Source organism: Doryrhamphus excisus, chromosome 8 (assembly GCF_030265055.1).
Source record: "Doryrhamphus excisus isolate RoL2022-K1 chromosome 8, RoL_Dexc_1.0, whole genome shotgun sequence".
In the NCBI taxonomy this organism is placed as follows: Eukaryota; Metazoa; Chordata; class Actinopteri; order Syngnathiformes; family Syngnathidae; genus Doryrhamphus; species Doryrhamphus excisus.
Window position 1 is genome coordinate 12,536,511 of NC_080473.1, and position 16,369 is coordinate 12,552,879.

Sequence of the window (16,369 nt, forward strand, 5' to 3'; positions counted from 1 at the left end):
TATAAGCACTTATGAATATTTCTAGAGTGTGACACAGCACTTTTGGTGTTGTTCTTCATGTCTACAGATGTTATTATCACCATCTTAGGATGGACGTTGTGAATTTGTGAAGCCAAGTATCTCAGTCATTTAACTTCACTTGTCATTTGTCACCTCTGCTAAGATAAAGCACAGAACATCATGGAGTACGTATGTTATACATCTGTATGTTTTTAGCAGTATCAAAAATTACCCAACCGATTTTGACTACATTTGGTACCTGATATGGGCCGAGGAAAACATCTTGGGGTCCACGATTTCATTTCTATGGGTCGCCACAGCAAATCAATCTCCTCCATCCAGCCCTGTCTTCTGCATCTGTCTCTCTCACATCAACTACCCTCATGTCCTCCTTCACTACATCCATAAACCTCCTCTTTGGTCTTCCTCTACGCCTCCTACCTGGTAGCATCCTTCTACCAATATATTCACTATCTCTCCTCTGGACATGTCCTAACCATCTCAGTCTGGCCTCTCTGGGAGTGACCAGGATGGATAGGATCAGGAACGAGTACATTAGAGGGACATTACATGTTCCTGATCCTATCCATCCTGGTCACTCCCAGAGAGGCCAGACTGAGGCCAGGATCAGGAACGAGTACATTAGAGGGACATTACATGTTCCTGATCCTATCCATCCTGGTCACTCCCAGAGAGGCCAGACTGAGATGGTTGGTCTAACATTACATGTTAGAGGCCTTGGAGATAAAGGGCCTCTAACATGTCCCTCTGACATTACATGTTAGAGGCCCTTTATCTCCAAGGCCTCTAACATGTAATGTCCCTCCCATGTACTCGTTCCTGATCCTATCCATCCTGGTCACTCCCAATGAGAACCTCAAAATCCTCATCTCTGCTACCTCCAGTTCTGCTTCCTGTCTTTTTCTCAGTGGCACAGTCTCTAGTAACAGTCTCAAATAATATCGTTGGTCTCACCACAGTTTTGTATTGTGTGTGTATATTAATACATTTGGATTTATCATTGTGATAAATCATTATTAAAAGATGCTTCACCTTTAGTTACTTAAGACACACACGATCTTATGTCTCATCTCAGTGATTAACCTGAGTGTGTTTAGTCATCTTGTTAGATTACCTTTCAGATCCTTGTCGCTGGCAAAGGTTCCTGTCATTGTGACCACAACAGCCCAAACGCACAAACAACACAAATGGAGTATAATAATAACAATAATTAACCTTAAGAATTACGAAACATGTTTAAATTGAAGATTAAAGGAGAAAATGGACACCTTCAGGAAAGTGTCGATGGTGTACAATACGATACTACAGCAAATAACGTGTGTTTGTTTTGTCATTTCTCTTCAAATAATACAATGCAGCAGCAATGACATATCTGCTTGATATTCATCCACGTCCATAATCCATATTGTGTATAGTACCTCGCGCTAATGGAAAAACGCAAATAGCAATTAAAGCTGTAGCAAGCCAATTGCAACAGAGGCAATAAACGTCATTGTTATCATAGTTTGTATGGTCAGTTTTTGTAATCTCAGTTTGAAAAAAAAATAAAGCTTTTTAGTTTCCTGCCTGCCTTCTTACCTACTTTCCTGGCTCCACATTTCCCTCCATAAATCAGGGCGGATATGGGTTTATAGATAAGACCTGCAGTAAATTAGGTCACAGTGGTTTATCCCCCCCCCCCCCCAAACCATTAATACTTTAGCTCTACAGTCAAAGCTACCCACATTTTAGTGCTATTTGGGGGGAAAAAAAGCCTTTTCTGCACTGAAAATTTTGGTGAGGGTATGTAGGTGGTCCTCGGTTTCCAAAGTTTCAGTTTCAGTCTTTATGTGGTTACAAATGCTCTCTGAATGCATTAGTTATTTAATTTGGGTTGATAAGTTCGGAAAAGTTCGGACATACACTAAAACTCATATCAGAGTCGAGGAACGGAACTAGTTTGTAACCCGAGGACCACCTGTATTCTTCACCACCTTATGTAAACCAGTTTACATGTACATTTACATTCTTCTGGTCTGCTTTATGTCAGACTGTTCTGTTCAAGTTTGAAGCCAAGTTCCTTGACTATAGAGTGTACTGCTGTCAATAGTTTGTTTTTATGTTTATTTTTTCACATGCCAAAAATATCGAAGCTGCAGTTTGTAGTGGCACTATTTGTCATGTTCCACTATGGTTTGCTAATGTCATGTGGAGTTAAACATGCTGCAAGATAACTTGTTTACAATTGCATGTAAGAAATTGAATGTGAAGAAAACAAAGACCCCCAATTAAAAATGGAGTATGACAGGAAGGGGGATTCAAAGCTGTTTCTCGTTCATGTACAAACCCAATTATCAGCATGCACCACTGTACCCTGTCGTGCTTATCTTCTTTGTTTAATTCACTGGCAAGTTATATGCTGTGGTGCTGCTATGAAGTCATGCTATTTATGCAGCAGACAAGTGCAGGTCTGATTTAGAGGGGGAAACCATTTATTGTCAAAATCAAAACCAAAATCAATCGCTTCCATTCAACCTTTTTTCTGCATCTGCCTCTCTCACATCAACTACCCTCATGTCCTCCTTCACTACATCCATAAACTTCCTCTTTGGTCTTCCTCTAGTCCTCCTACCTGGCAGCTCTAAACGCAGCATCCTTCTACCAATATATTCACTATCTCTCCTCTGGACATCCCAACCATCTCAGTCTGGGATCGCTAACCTTTTCTAACATGTAATGTCCCTCTGATGTACTCCTTCCTGATCCTATCCATCCTGGTCACTCCGTTCTACCTCCAGTTCTGCTTCCTGTCTTTTCCTCAGTGGCACTGTCTATAAACCAAACATCGCTGGTGTTCTCACCACAGTTTTGTATACTTTTAAAAAATGTTTCATGTCTATTTCTAAGCACAATTCAAATGTAAATAATGAAAAGCACAAATGCCGTACCCTGAAGAACTCCTTTGTAGAACCTGAGTCCAGTGTCCCGTAGGCGATTTCTGTCTGTTTGGCCAAGTCCTCTGCGCTCTCAATGGGGGAAACCATTCTCTCCACAGTGAGGAAGGCAGCAAGGTTGGCTGTGTAGGATGAGATGATGATAAGGGTAAAGAACCACCATACACCTCCTACTATACGTCCAGACAGAGACCTGGAGAGAAGACAGATGGAGGCGGAGGAGGGAGAGAAAAGGAGCGAGGAGCAAGAGGAAGTGAGTGGGAAGCGTGAGAGAAGGATGGGTGCAACAGAAGGAAGAGATCAAACAGCGGATTTGAGATGTATATTTGCAAGTCGACAATGAAGGACCAGGGATGTGTGAAGGTTAAGGGGATAAAAAAAATACATAAGAATAAGAGAGATGTGGGATTAGCAGAGGAAAAAAACAGACAAACAAGCTTAATTATTATCAGTTTTGCAAAACATTTTCACCACCTTGCATGACTGTGGGCATAGCATTACTGCCAAGTTAAACGCTTTCATCCCTTCAACCAGTTCAACAATAACAAAGACGTCATGAAACAGATTGTAATTTGGGCCCTCCTCCAGCCCTCACAGCCTCGTTTTTCTCTTCCTCTGTGTCTGCTCTCTTTATCCAACGACAGAGCAAGCACATCAACTTAAGTGGCAGTTCTCTTTGTTTGCATGAACTTGTTTTTTTTTTTGCTGAGGCAACAACAAGGGAAAATGTGAAGTCCTTCCTGGAAATGCAGTCTTTTAAACCCCTTTTGAAATGTTGAGTGCACAAAACACCTCGGTAAAATATGCATGCCATGGATGCCTTTGCCAGCTTCGAGGAACGTGAATAGTTAGCTTAGACAAGGACATAACGGCTAATGATAAGGAAACATGCACAGATTTTTCTTTCTATTCCATTAACACTTTTCATCACATGACTTATGTGACTATTAGCGGTAATTCTCTCCTGGAAAAAATAGTTTGACATTGCCAGAAAGTCATTGAAATATTAAAGTCATATTTCACACTTCCATAACTTTTGTTGGCAAAATTTGTAACACCACTTGTACATTTTTATTTAATTACAGGTGTATAATTTAGTAGACAAGTTAAATGACTCAAGTGGAAATATTAGACTGTTCAAAGAACCCAAAAATTGGAAAATTCATTAATTTTCTACCGCTGATCCTCACAAGGGTCGCGCGGGGGGGCTGGAGCCTATCCCAGGTGTGTTCGGGCGAGAGGCAGGGTACACCTTGGACTGGTGGCCAGCCAATCACAGGGCACATGTAGACAAACAGCCATTCACACTCACATTCATACCTATGGACAATTTGGAGTCGCCAATTAACCTAGCATGTTTTTGGAATGTGGGAGGAAACCGGAGTACCCGGAGAAAACCCACGCATGCACGGGGAGAACATTCAAACTCCACACAGAGATGATCGAATGTGGAATTGAACTCGGGTCTCCTAGCTGTGAGGTCTGTGTGCTAACCACTAGTCCGCCGTGCAGCCTAAAATAAGCCCTTTAAGACACAAATAAGGCTCATGCTTGTGTGTGTTTCAATGAATGTCTTCCCTACCGGACCTGGCAGGAAGTGATGTCAGGAGTTGTGTTTCAGGTTTAAAAGTAGACTGTGTTTTTATGAGGAACTATTGTAGGAGTAAAATTGGAAAATTTATAAATTTCAATTAGTGCAGCTAATATTACTGTGTATGTTTGCCGTGCACTCAATGCCGAGTCACCTAATTGTCTAAATTCATTAGTTTGTGGAGGGTGTCATTCAATAAAACCTCAAGGTCAAATACAATTTGTTCCTGGTCGTCGGTCAGTCGCCAATTTGTAGCTACTTAAAAAAAAAACAGTTTTCCCCGTAGAAAGTCAGAGCAGGAAAAATAATTGGTTTTAGAGTCGAACCGATTCCTTTTTTAAAACTGTACAGGCAATGTTCGAAGTTAGGGGTCACCAATGACTGCGCTGCGGGCCTCTGCTGGTCCGTGGGCGGTGCCGAAACCTTCAGGCACAAAAAATAAATGAGAAGAATTGGGCCGGTATATATTCCACACACATCAAACAGTGACAATCTTATGTCTGGGGGATATTTGTGGGAACAGGAGCCGGTCCATGGGTCTGTTAAGTTCTGTTAAGTGCAACTTCCGGCACATTTTCCCCCAAAAGTCTGTATTACTTTGCCTCAGGTAGGCATTTGTCATGAGTTTTCCTTTTCCACAATGACTTGACACAGCCATACTGTCTCTGGCAGGCTGTGAATGAACCTTCAGGAATCTATGTGGGATGCTGTCCGTCATTTTACAGTCATCTAAGATGACTCAGCCACCACCGACCTGCAGGAAGCCTGCACCTCCATTTTAAACCTGTCCTCGCTCTTTACTTGTTGTCAACATTAAGTCCTTGAAAGAGAAGAAACTTTTGAATCACATCTCAAATGGAGGATTAGAACTTTGATATGACATTTAACATTTCTATCATAGAAGGCATCAAATAAAAATGTCCTTCAGGAAAGCGGTTAGTTGTCCTTGACTTATTTTGTGTGTACTAACAGAGGAGAAGAACATGAAAAAAGAGGTGGTTATTAAGCAGCATTTGGCCTTGCCCCAAGTTGGAGATGGTGTTTACCTTCTGGAGGTCGATGGAGTGAGCTTTCATTCAGATAAGGCAGTGATGGAGAGTACACTTGCATGCATGTGTATAAGTGTGTGTGTGTGTGTGTGTGTTGCTGGATAAGCATACTTAGTGACATCCTTGATTCGTCATGTGATGCGACTTTGAACACATTCGTCTGGCAGTGAGAATGTGGGTGTTGGTATGCAACAGGCGACTCGATTCTGTGGCGGGTCATGTATCATCTATGATAGCCAACAGATTGCCTCCCCAATTCTGTGTGTGTGTGAAAGATTAATGGCGCACTGTTCATTTTTTTCCCCCTTCACACGCACACATTGTTGCACACAAACACACTTTTCTGAGGAACATTGTTTGCATGCAGCACGTCGAGCTTTTTCTCACCCTGCAGACGTGAACTATTAAAATATATGTGGCACATGAGAGCTTGGTCTTTTTCCCGGTGTATGAAAAGGTGCATTCTGTTATGCGGTTGTTAATGTATTTCTAAAGATTGACTGCTTTATGCGCGTATTGAAAGCAATTAAAATCACCCATGGCCGTGACACATATTCATGCTGTCATGCTCAACATCCAATAAACAGAAAAAATGATAAAACTGACACTCAAACAGAGGGACAGTCAAAATGACCTATACACTTGACCCTTGACCTCATCCAAAAGAAAAGTGTTATGTAAGCGACGGTAAAAATGAAACTTTTTTTTTTATGTTAATATGAGGACCAAGATGGTCTGGCCGATATTGGCTTTCCAAAAAAACCACGCATGCATGGGGAGAACATACAAAATAAGACGCATCTTTTTGTTCCTCAATGAGCTGGAAACCTCATATTACAAAGATACAACATAAGGTGGCCAGAAATATTTCAGGATTGAACAAAGCAAAATTTGTTCTCACTCAGAAATCACTCCACATTCTTTATTACTCTCCGGTTCTACCATATCTTACTTATTGTGTGGAAATATGGGGTAATAACTACAAAAGCAATCTTCACTCGCTAAATGTACTGCAAAAAAGGTCAGTAAGGATAATTCATAATGCCGCCTACAGAGAATATACTAACTCCTTATTTCTAAAATCACAAATACTTCAACTTGCTGATATAGTTCATCTTCAAACAGCTAAAATAATGCATAAGGTTAAAAATAACCAATTAGCTAAAAATGTCATCCAATACTTCTCTACAAGAGAGGAGAAATATGATCTCAGGGAAGAAGTACATTTGAAACACTTATATGCTAGGACTACGTTAAAAAGCCATAGCATTTCAGTATGTGGAATCAAACTATGGAATGGATTGAGTAAGACCCTCAAACAATGCACAACGATGAGCCAATTCAAGAAACAATACAAGCAGTTGATGTTTGCTAAATACAAGGATGAAGAGTCTTGAACCAGTCATGATGTGCTATATATATCACTATATTGACACTTACTATGGTACCCATTATGTCATTGGATGCTCATATCACCTCCTACTTCGATACGAGGTACATTATTTAAAAAAAAAAACAACAACCAAAAAAAACCTTAAACTGTATTATGGAAAGCAGGAAGTGAACAAATGTAACAGTTACTGATTGTAAAAGTACCAGATGGAGGGGTAGGATTTAATAAGCTTTGCTTCTTCCTACTCCTTTTTGGACATGTGGAACTGTGAACTGATTATGGGATGCACTCAATTATAATCTGATGCATGTTCAAATGATGATGAACAATAATACAGCAGTGAAATTGCCAACAAAATGTAGTTGCCTGACTCCCGTATAATAATAAATAATAAATACTAATGTGGAGAATAAATAGATGACATCAAATATGGACAATGTACAGCGTAAACAGTAATTTGTACAAATAATTTAAATAATTTAGAATAAATAATAATAATGAAATTAAATTAAATGAAAAATGAAATAAAACAATTACCATTACCATAAATAAACATAAATAATTGTCTCAGTGGTGTGGCTCAGGGGTAAACTGTGACAGTGCAATTCTGTAATTTCTGTCAATTTCCTAAAATCCTCAAAAACTATACAACTTATTGATGTGTCATGAATAATAAGGCTTTTTTTTACCCACATATTGCAACATCTAGACCTGTGTTTCCTAATTATCTTATATATACGTATCTGTCATGCTCCCACAAAAATATTTTTGACTGATTTGTCTGTACTTTACAAACTGACCAGCCAAATGGGACACAATGGAGTCCTCCCTACCTCTCTTCTTCCTACTCCTTTTGGACATGTGGAACTGTAAACTGATTATGGGATGCACTCAATTGTAATCTGATGCATGTTCAAATGAAATAAAACCATTACCATTACCATTACCATTACCAATGTCCCGTTGACAGTATGTAGCCATACAATCACAAATATATATTTTGTAATGCTATATTTATAAACGGTATCTGCATTTTCTTCTAAAACCAGTACATCCATTTTGGATCACACTATACTCCGTTCACAGCAGATGACTGCCAGATATATTTCCGGCACGGGAAGTGAGCCAAAACATGTCAACAATCATTGGCTAATATTATAGGGGTCACCAAGTAACTTCTCAAACCAATAAGGAAAATGAGGAGACAAGAAAGCAAAGTTGAGCCGAATTTATGACAGCAGCTATTCAAAATAATGACATCACTTCCAGGCTAGTGTGCCAAACAACTTGGTTTTCCAAGAAGTTTTTTGGTTTTTTGTCCACTATTTTGGATTAAAGTTAAATGGAAGTACCCAGACCTTCCACAATTGCATTGAAGATGTGCTTTTCCCATTGGATTGGATGGAAAAAACACTCTATGCTATTGTCATCTACTGTCTGGAAAACAAACTCCAGGCTTGAATCGATGGCGAGTCGGTATTTATTGTATGTATTCTGTACAGTGTGTTTTATCCCTTAGTTCCAAAGTAGTGCATTTTAGTTTTATGTAAATGGACTTGCACACATTCTTTCCCTCAGATAGATGAAGCCAAGCTAGTTGCAGTTAACTATTAAACGTGCATTGCAGTGATATATTCCGTCTTTACAAGTGGATTTTAATTGGTGACCTTGTGACCAATCTAAGTTGGTAAGCTTCAATGCACCACTGTAGTTTGTTAGTCATTCCATTAGATGGATCTGTTGCAATCATTAAGTATGCAGGCCACCCGGGGCCATTTACTCAATACATCTCACACACACACACGCACACACACACGCGCGCACACACTCGCTATACATGTAACCCCAGCCAGTAGTGTGCACAGAAGAGAGCTGTAATTTCAGATTACACATCCAATTCCTCTGAGATGCTCTCTTGCGATCAGTTTACCTCTCATGCACCGCTTCTTGGTCCTCCTCATCATCACTTTTCTGCCTTGTATGTTAACAATTCCAGTCCGAACATCCAACTGTCCATCAGGCCCGCCTCCCACCTTTTCTACGATGACCTTGCCAATCAGGGATATTAACATTTCAGAGGTCAGTATTTAAAAATGACGAGTGGGTGGATGGAAATGTCTTGTCAAGGTCAGCCTGACAATAGGGGTCAGTCATGCTTTCATGTCTCCTGACAGGCACTTCATTTTTATGTAAATACAACCAGGCAGGATTTACATGCCTGGTTGCTTGTGTCCCATAAGTACTCACATGCTCCTTGTCATGGAAAGTACATACATTAAGCCAAGGATTAGACTCAGCATTGGTATATAGCCTTGAAAAGATCTGATGACTGAAGATAAGAAAATCCGATGGAGAGATTGGATGCAGTAGAATGTAAAAAAGGAAAGAAGAAGAGCTTGATCTGAAAAGATAGATAAAGAGAGAGGGAAGATGGAGGCATAAGAGCTAAATAGAAGTGAGTGTAATACTCAGACTGCAGCAGAGAGCAAGGGATGCACACGGCATACCAATCATGGCAGCTCAATACACAACACACGGTGATTTTGGCACTCACACACACACGCTGTGTATACATTCAAACAGCAAGTGTCATACGCCGTTTCCCAAGAGGCATTCATGAAGGTTACAACAAAGACAAGTGGTGAAAATACACAGCAAACATAAGATAAAGATGAAATAATTATATAAGGAGAATAAACCCAAAACACTACGGTAAATGTCATCCTCAATATGTTGATCTCTCCCGACATGCCAAATAAGGGTGGAGATTGGGTAAAGGAGAGGATAAAATAGGATAATCTCATGGTCATGGCAGATGTTCCTAACTTGGAAAAACTTCTTCTGTACTCCCTTTGACCTGTTTGGATGCCAGTGGGTGATGGATGCATGGGCTGCAATGTACATATACTGCATCATTGGCTGCCATCATGGGATATACTGCATACAGCCGTAAATACTGCTCTGTCTCGGTTTGTATGTGTGTATTCACAACATAGCACAGAAACTACTCAACAAAACTCTGTGGAGATGTCAGGTTCATAGGACACTGGAGATGGCATCCAGTTTTGATCTGGATCCAGATATAGAACTGATAAAAATTAGTAAGACCAGTGAAAAAAAATTGTTAGTCGTTACCGCCCCCCTAAATTAATGGCTTTCCCCCCCAAAAATCAACATTTTAGAAGTGAAAACTCCGTCAGAAAAAGCCTAAGACACATCCACTCATCGCTCATCTCTGTGGCCCTTAGTAAACCTCCAATCACTGTTAGTATGCAAATTAGCCAATAGGCAGTACAGACTACAAACAAAGAAAGTGACCCATTAATAATTAACAACAACTAAAAATTAATATTAATATAAAAATCTGTCCGTAGTATGTATTTTTTAAACCTTCCATTTTTCCTCAAGGATGATGAGCAGGAGATACGAGAATATATGTTTAAAGGTTCTCCTATTCACCGATTTATATGCTGGTGGAAAACAAACAAGATGCCTGGATTAGCCAGATGCTGTGTTTAATGTGTCAGGAACAGATGGTGTGTCCCACAAAGTGGCGTACCTGGTGCATGGCATCCATTGTGGCCTCTGATGTGCAGTCCAGTGGGCCCTGCGCATTTGAAGGCAATGAGAGGCGTTCATTTGATTGGTAAATATTTCACTCAGCTGTGTTAAACCCTCTAACGCCTTCTCTCCTCCCTCTTTGCCACTTGCGCCGGTGGAAGGGACGGAGGGGTGGGTGCGCCACACTGCGCCTGACTGCGCTGCTCACGAAAATTGCAAAATGCGCTGGCCACACCCTGTTGCCCCATTGTCTACGAAAATAGAATCCTCAAAATATAAAAGTAAAATGTTCAAAATAGGAATCAGTAATGAGGAGCTCATTATTGAGATTATTATTATTTTTGTTATTGTTGTTACCAGGAGGCTAATGGGAATGTTTTATCTCACTCCCATGGCTTCTTTTTGAAGCTCTGCTTAGAACCTCCTTAAAATCCAACAATCCAACGGTGCAAAAACTTTTCAACTAGTCTTAAAATTTTGATCAGGTGTGTATATTTTCCTCCTTCATTTATTTTGCATTTGGAATTAGAGCCAGCTGCCTGGCTAGAGTGGAACCGTTTCTGCAGTGAAAGTTGTTGCAGACGTCATGTGTGTTTTGTGTGACTAAGGGGTGTCTGTCCCCCACATTTGAGTGGAGATGGTGGAAGAAAATCTGATAGCAATATACTGTTTCAGCAAAATCCATATCATACAATTCACTAGCTAAGTGGGCATAAAAGGTTTCTCATTTTCACATCTGTAAAACACTTATTTCTGCAGACAATGTTTCTATAGATTTTTGTACCTTGCCTGGAGGTTTATTCATCTTGTGCTTTTTTGGCAGAAAGCCTACCCAGTGAGCTTGATTAATTTCCACTTTCTCTTTCATCAAATGATTTGATATTCTGTGCCATTCATTGTTATTGGCAATACTCTAGTAAATGCAAAACTATCTGAAGCCTCTTCCCACTACTTAATGGACAAGGAATACAAAAACACTGTCATTTTACACAAGGTCACATGGTACACCTCCTCCTCACTCTCCCTGGCCCCCAAGGAGCCTCACGAACCAGAGCGAGTTTGCTCCACTAGCTGTCATTCATCACCTCACGGGGGAAGTGATCGCACTAAGTAAAAGTACTTATCTTTTGACTTGACTTCATAATGTGCATGAATGTATTGTGGAGTGTGTGAGCTTGCCATGTGTTTGAATTTCTGTTAATTTCCATTTAAAAAAAGTTCACACGAAGAATGTCAGAAAGACGGTTGAAAGTTTCTGAGATTCACAATCTCAATTCCAAGCAATTAAACTGTGATTTACATTTTTTGCAGAATCATGCAGCCCCACAACACTGAGTTTAATTTGGAAAGTTTATCACATAGTCATACTAAATGAAAGTGTTGATGAATTGAGACATTCCGGCGCAGCCTTGCTGGTTGCAGCCTTGCTCCAGTCGCTTAGCAACCATGAAAGCTAGTGGACAGTCGATACATATTTTGTTTGACAGATTTTATGTAATGTTTTTCAAGGTTCGTGAGAACTTCACACTTTGACCTACTTTTTATCTCATTTTTGTAAAAGAGTAAAAAAATCTAGAATGCCAATTTAACACCGATCCAAACCAGTTTATGATATAACATACAGTCTTGTTTTGGTTTTATCGTTGCCTCTCAAGGAATTAAAAATACAATTGGATTATTTTCCTGACACTCTTTAAGTCTCACTGTAATGCCTTTAATACCAATAATGCAGCAATAATGTAATCGTCTCATTCTAGTGAACATTGGCAGACCTAACTTTAAAGGCGACCTATTGTGCTTTCCCACATTTCAGACCTATAAATGCAGTTAAAATGTTGAATTTATGTGTTAAACAATGCCCAAGTTTCAGATATTGAGGTTTGCGCATTTGAAAGTGAGCCCTGAAACAAGTTTGGGATGGCTCAATACGCTCCGTTTCAAAAGGTGTGGTAAAACCGTCCTTTTGTGATGCCACAGAGGAGTGGACTTCCTTATATGGGCATGGCTGTTAGCCAGATAAGCTCTCGGCGCTCCCCCAAGCTCCGCTGCCCCCACTCTTCCCCAAGCTCTCCTTCTCTGTTTATGTTGCTAGCAATGCCTCGTAAGGGAAAGCCACATTTGTTTACAATTCCTAAAAACGCCACCATCAGGCACAAGTGGTTGGTGTTCCTGATTCTCTACCAGCAAAATAAATGCATTTTATTCTGTCAACGGCATTTCACACTGGACTGTTTCGTGCACATGGGCTAGTATGCAGCTGGACTAGCCGACAAACTTGCCGAAGGCGGGCCGTGGGTGGAATACATTTAAACAGACTGTTTTCGTGGGAAGCACGAAATCCAAAGAAATAACGATGAATAGGTGCAGATTCTGGAAGAACTACAAAGCTTTCTGTGCTGGTTATTGTGTGTAGCTGTTGCATAGGAGTCCACAACTCAACACAAGGGCTGAAAAATTACCATAATAGGTTCCCTTTAAAAAAGTAACTTGACTTGCTTCTCTGGGTACTCCGGTTTTCCTCCCACATTCCAAATACATGCTAGGTTAATTGGGAACTCCAATTAATTCTTGTTTCTGAAACATTTGGAATGACCCGTTTACATGCAAACAGGTTATTCCTGTATACATGATAATTGTAAACAATTGGGATATCCCAATCAAAACGGCGATGCACGGAGAGCATCTTGAAGAACGTCATTTCCGCTTCCGTACCCCGACTCTCGCCCGAAGACAGTTGGGATAGGCTCCAGCACCCCCTGCTAACCCTTGTGAGGATAAGTGATGATAAGGATAAATTCCAAAAACATGCTAGGTTAATTGGCGACTCCAAATTATCCATAGGTATGAATGTGAGTGTGAATGGTTGTTTGTCTATATGTGCCCTGTGATTGGCTGGCGACCAGTCCAGGGTGTACCCCGCCTCTCGCCCGAAGACAGCTGGGATAGGCTCCAGCACGCCTGCAACCCTCGTGAGGATAAGCGGTAGGAAATGAATGAATGAATAAAAAAAGATAGTGGATGAAAAAGGAAGTAACAAATCATCACAAATCTGGCATCACTTTCTCTTTGTAAGATTTTAATTTGGCATTTATAACAGCAGCAATACTGGTCTTTATTGCAGTCCGGCTATATTGGAGGTGAAAAGGCCGGGCAATTTTAGTGATGAACGCCAGCGTGACATTAACTATCACATTATCACAAGGACACACACACGCACACGAGGGCTTCTGTGTCTATATTGTTGTGTAACTACCCAACTGCTATTGTCTGCATGTGTGCGTATATGAAGCTGAACTATGTGTAGTGTAGTCTTTGTTGTCAGGTGCACTTTATTTATGTGTGAGTATGAGAGAGCAGATGCATGCAAATGGTATGAGTGTTATTTGCACAAAGTGGGAAGTACGTGGAGATGATGTGATGATGGTGCTGGTGAAGGACGACCAACAAATGAAATGGAAGATGAGAGCAAAAATATCAACAAACCCCAAACAATCAGGGGGTTCACAATGGAGACAACTTTTGTTCTTTCTCCAAATGTGAAATGTCGTTGTTAAGCAGGTGTGAAAGCGAAGAACAACTGAAAGTCCTTTAGGTAAACAAGTGTGCACAGACTGACAGCCCTTCAGCAGTAGTTTGTTTTTTAAGGTTTGTTTTAGTGCAGATGTTGAGTGAGGGAGGTTTCTGCCTCCAGGCACTACACGCACCAGTAAAAAGCTTTTATTCATCTGTTAAATGTTCTGGGTGTGTATGTAAATAAAACAGACTAGTCTAAATAAGCGTAGTAAAAATGTCTGACAATTTCAGCACTAACAGAATTAGTGAAAGTGAAAATACTGACCAAAAATCTGAAGGAAATGGATGAAAACCATGGAAAATATATATATATTCCATATATATATATATATATATATATATATATATATATGAATGTGAGTGTGAATGGTTGTTTGTGTATATGTATACAACATATATATACATAACGTTTGTGTTATGTATATATATGTATATATGTGTATATATGTATATGTATATATGTATATATGTATATGTATATATGTATATATATGTGTATATATGTATATGTATATATATGTATATATATGTATATGTGTATATATGTATATATGTATATGTACATATGTGTATATGTATATATATGTACATATGTGTATATGTATATATATGTATATATGTATATATATATGTATATATGTATATATATGTGTGTATATATGTATATATGTATATGTATATATTACGCACGGGGAGAACATGCAAACTCCACACATAGATACCCGAGGGTGGAACTTGGGTCTCCTAGCTGTGAGGCCTGCGCGCTACCCACTCGGTGGGATTATGGCAGAAAAATGTCATAGACAAAGAAACAAAGGTGCATTTTATTGATGTCATGGACGAGATCTTGTCATTCAACCTCGGCCATCACATGATCTTACAGCGTTATAAAGCACGGCCCCATGTTGTAAGTATATGTCTAAAAGAGTTATTTGAAAAAGCAGACGATAATCAAAGTGGAACCCGTAATTTATCAAGGCGTTTACCAGTTAAGTTACCTCTGTCTCTCACTCTTTTCTATCATTTGTTCTGTTGTCAAGCTCTCCCTGTTGCTCCTCCTCTCCTCAGTTTTGCTCTCTAAAGGTCTTGAGGATGACGTCCATGAATATTTGAATAAACTGCATTCTGAGGTTATCAATAATAGAATGCCATATTCATATAAATATTCTAAAAATACAGCTGGACTCTGCGTCGTCGTTGCTTCGTTAAACATTTATGGACACCTAGAAAACTGTGAAATCTCCCACCCTTGTGCACCCATATGGACAAGGTTGAGAAACTGCATTTCCGTGTTTCCTTTATACTTCTATTTTTCACATTTACTGTGTGTGTGTGTGTGCAAAAATTGGAGTTTCACACTGTGTGAAAGAGCAATGCGAATGGGAGAAAAGTGCTTCACATTGTAAACAGTGCGACACCATGACAGAAACACATACCTCCACAGACAACCTTTAGCTGTTCTGCTGCGATTCCATAATAAATGGGCATATTTTTGCCAGCTCTGTAATATGGTCATATTTTACTCTTTTCTGTATACCACAGGTAGTCTTCTTTTGTTAAAGGGTTACTTGTGGAACATGGATTCATTTCAGCCTTTTGAGTAAAATTAAACATGATTAAAAGAATCCACTCATCGAAATGATAAAAACACTAAACATCGTTCATTAGTTGAACTCAAATATCTAAAATGAAGGCCTATTCTCTTAAATATTGTTCACAAAATTGTCTAAATCCATGCCAGCAAGATAATCCATCCAACTCACAGTTGTGGTGTATCATGATGATGATTAGAGAGCATAATTATTATTATTTTGGACACTCCAAAATGTGCATTTTTATCCCACAGTACAATTCCAGCTATATTGCAAGTGTTGAGTGAGCATACAATAAGCATACAGGCAGCATTACAATGTCTACCAGAGCTATTGCATGTGAATTGAATGTTCATTTCTCTACCATAATTTGCGTCTCTTAAGGCGTGTCAATCAGACACGTGGACAGCTGCTGCAATAAACATAACCAAATAATTTTTGCATTTCCTCATCGGGGTCTCGACCTGATTGCAGTTTGTCATCTTAACCGACTTGAGTAGGCAATAGGTCACAGTCGTTGGTGCCTGAGGTGTTGTCTTCTTGGGTTTCACTTTCCTGACGTTAACGTGGGTTGAGTGGCCTGTGGTGATCGTGATTTTATGGCACGGGCAGGAGTGTGTTACAGGCAAAGAAACACAGGTGCATTTTATTGATGG

General features: G+C 39.8%; 1 protein-coding gene and 1 long non-coding RNA gene across 9 annotated transcripts in view; one reads left to right on the top strand and one right to left on the bottom strand.

Moving 5' to 3' along the window:
* Positions 1–16,369, top strand: part of LOC131134948 (uncharacterized) — a 59,712-nt gene that overhangs the window by 21,041 nt on the left and 22,302 nt on the right. The window lies entirely within an intron of this gene.
* Positions 1–16,369, bottom strand: part of gria4a (glutamate receptor, ionotropic, AMPA 4a) — a 120,291-nt gene that overhangs the window by 19,954 nt on the left and 83,968 nt on the right. For all 8 annotated transcript variants that reach the window (XR_009131498.1, XR_009131497.1, XM_058080676.1 and 5 more), the window contains exon 14: positions 2,949–3,147. Coding sequence is in view for 6 of the 8 variants with exons in the window: in XM_058080676.1 (XP_057936659.1) it covers positions 2,949–3,147 (199 nt within the window). In the remaining 2 variants the exon portion in view is untranslated. The remainder of the gene's footprint in view (positions 1–2,948; positions 3,148–16,369) is intronic.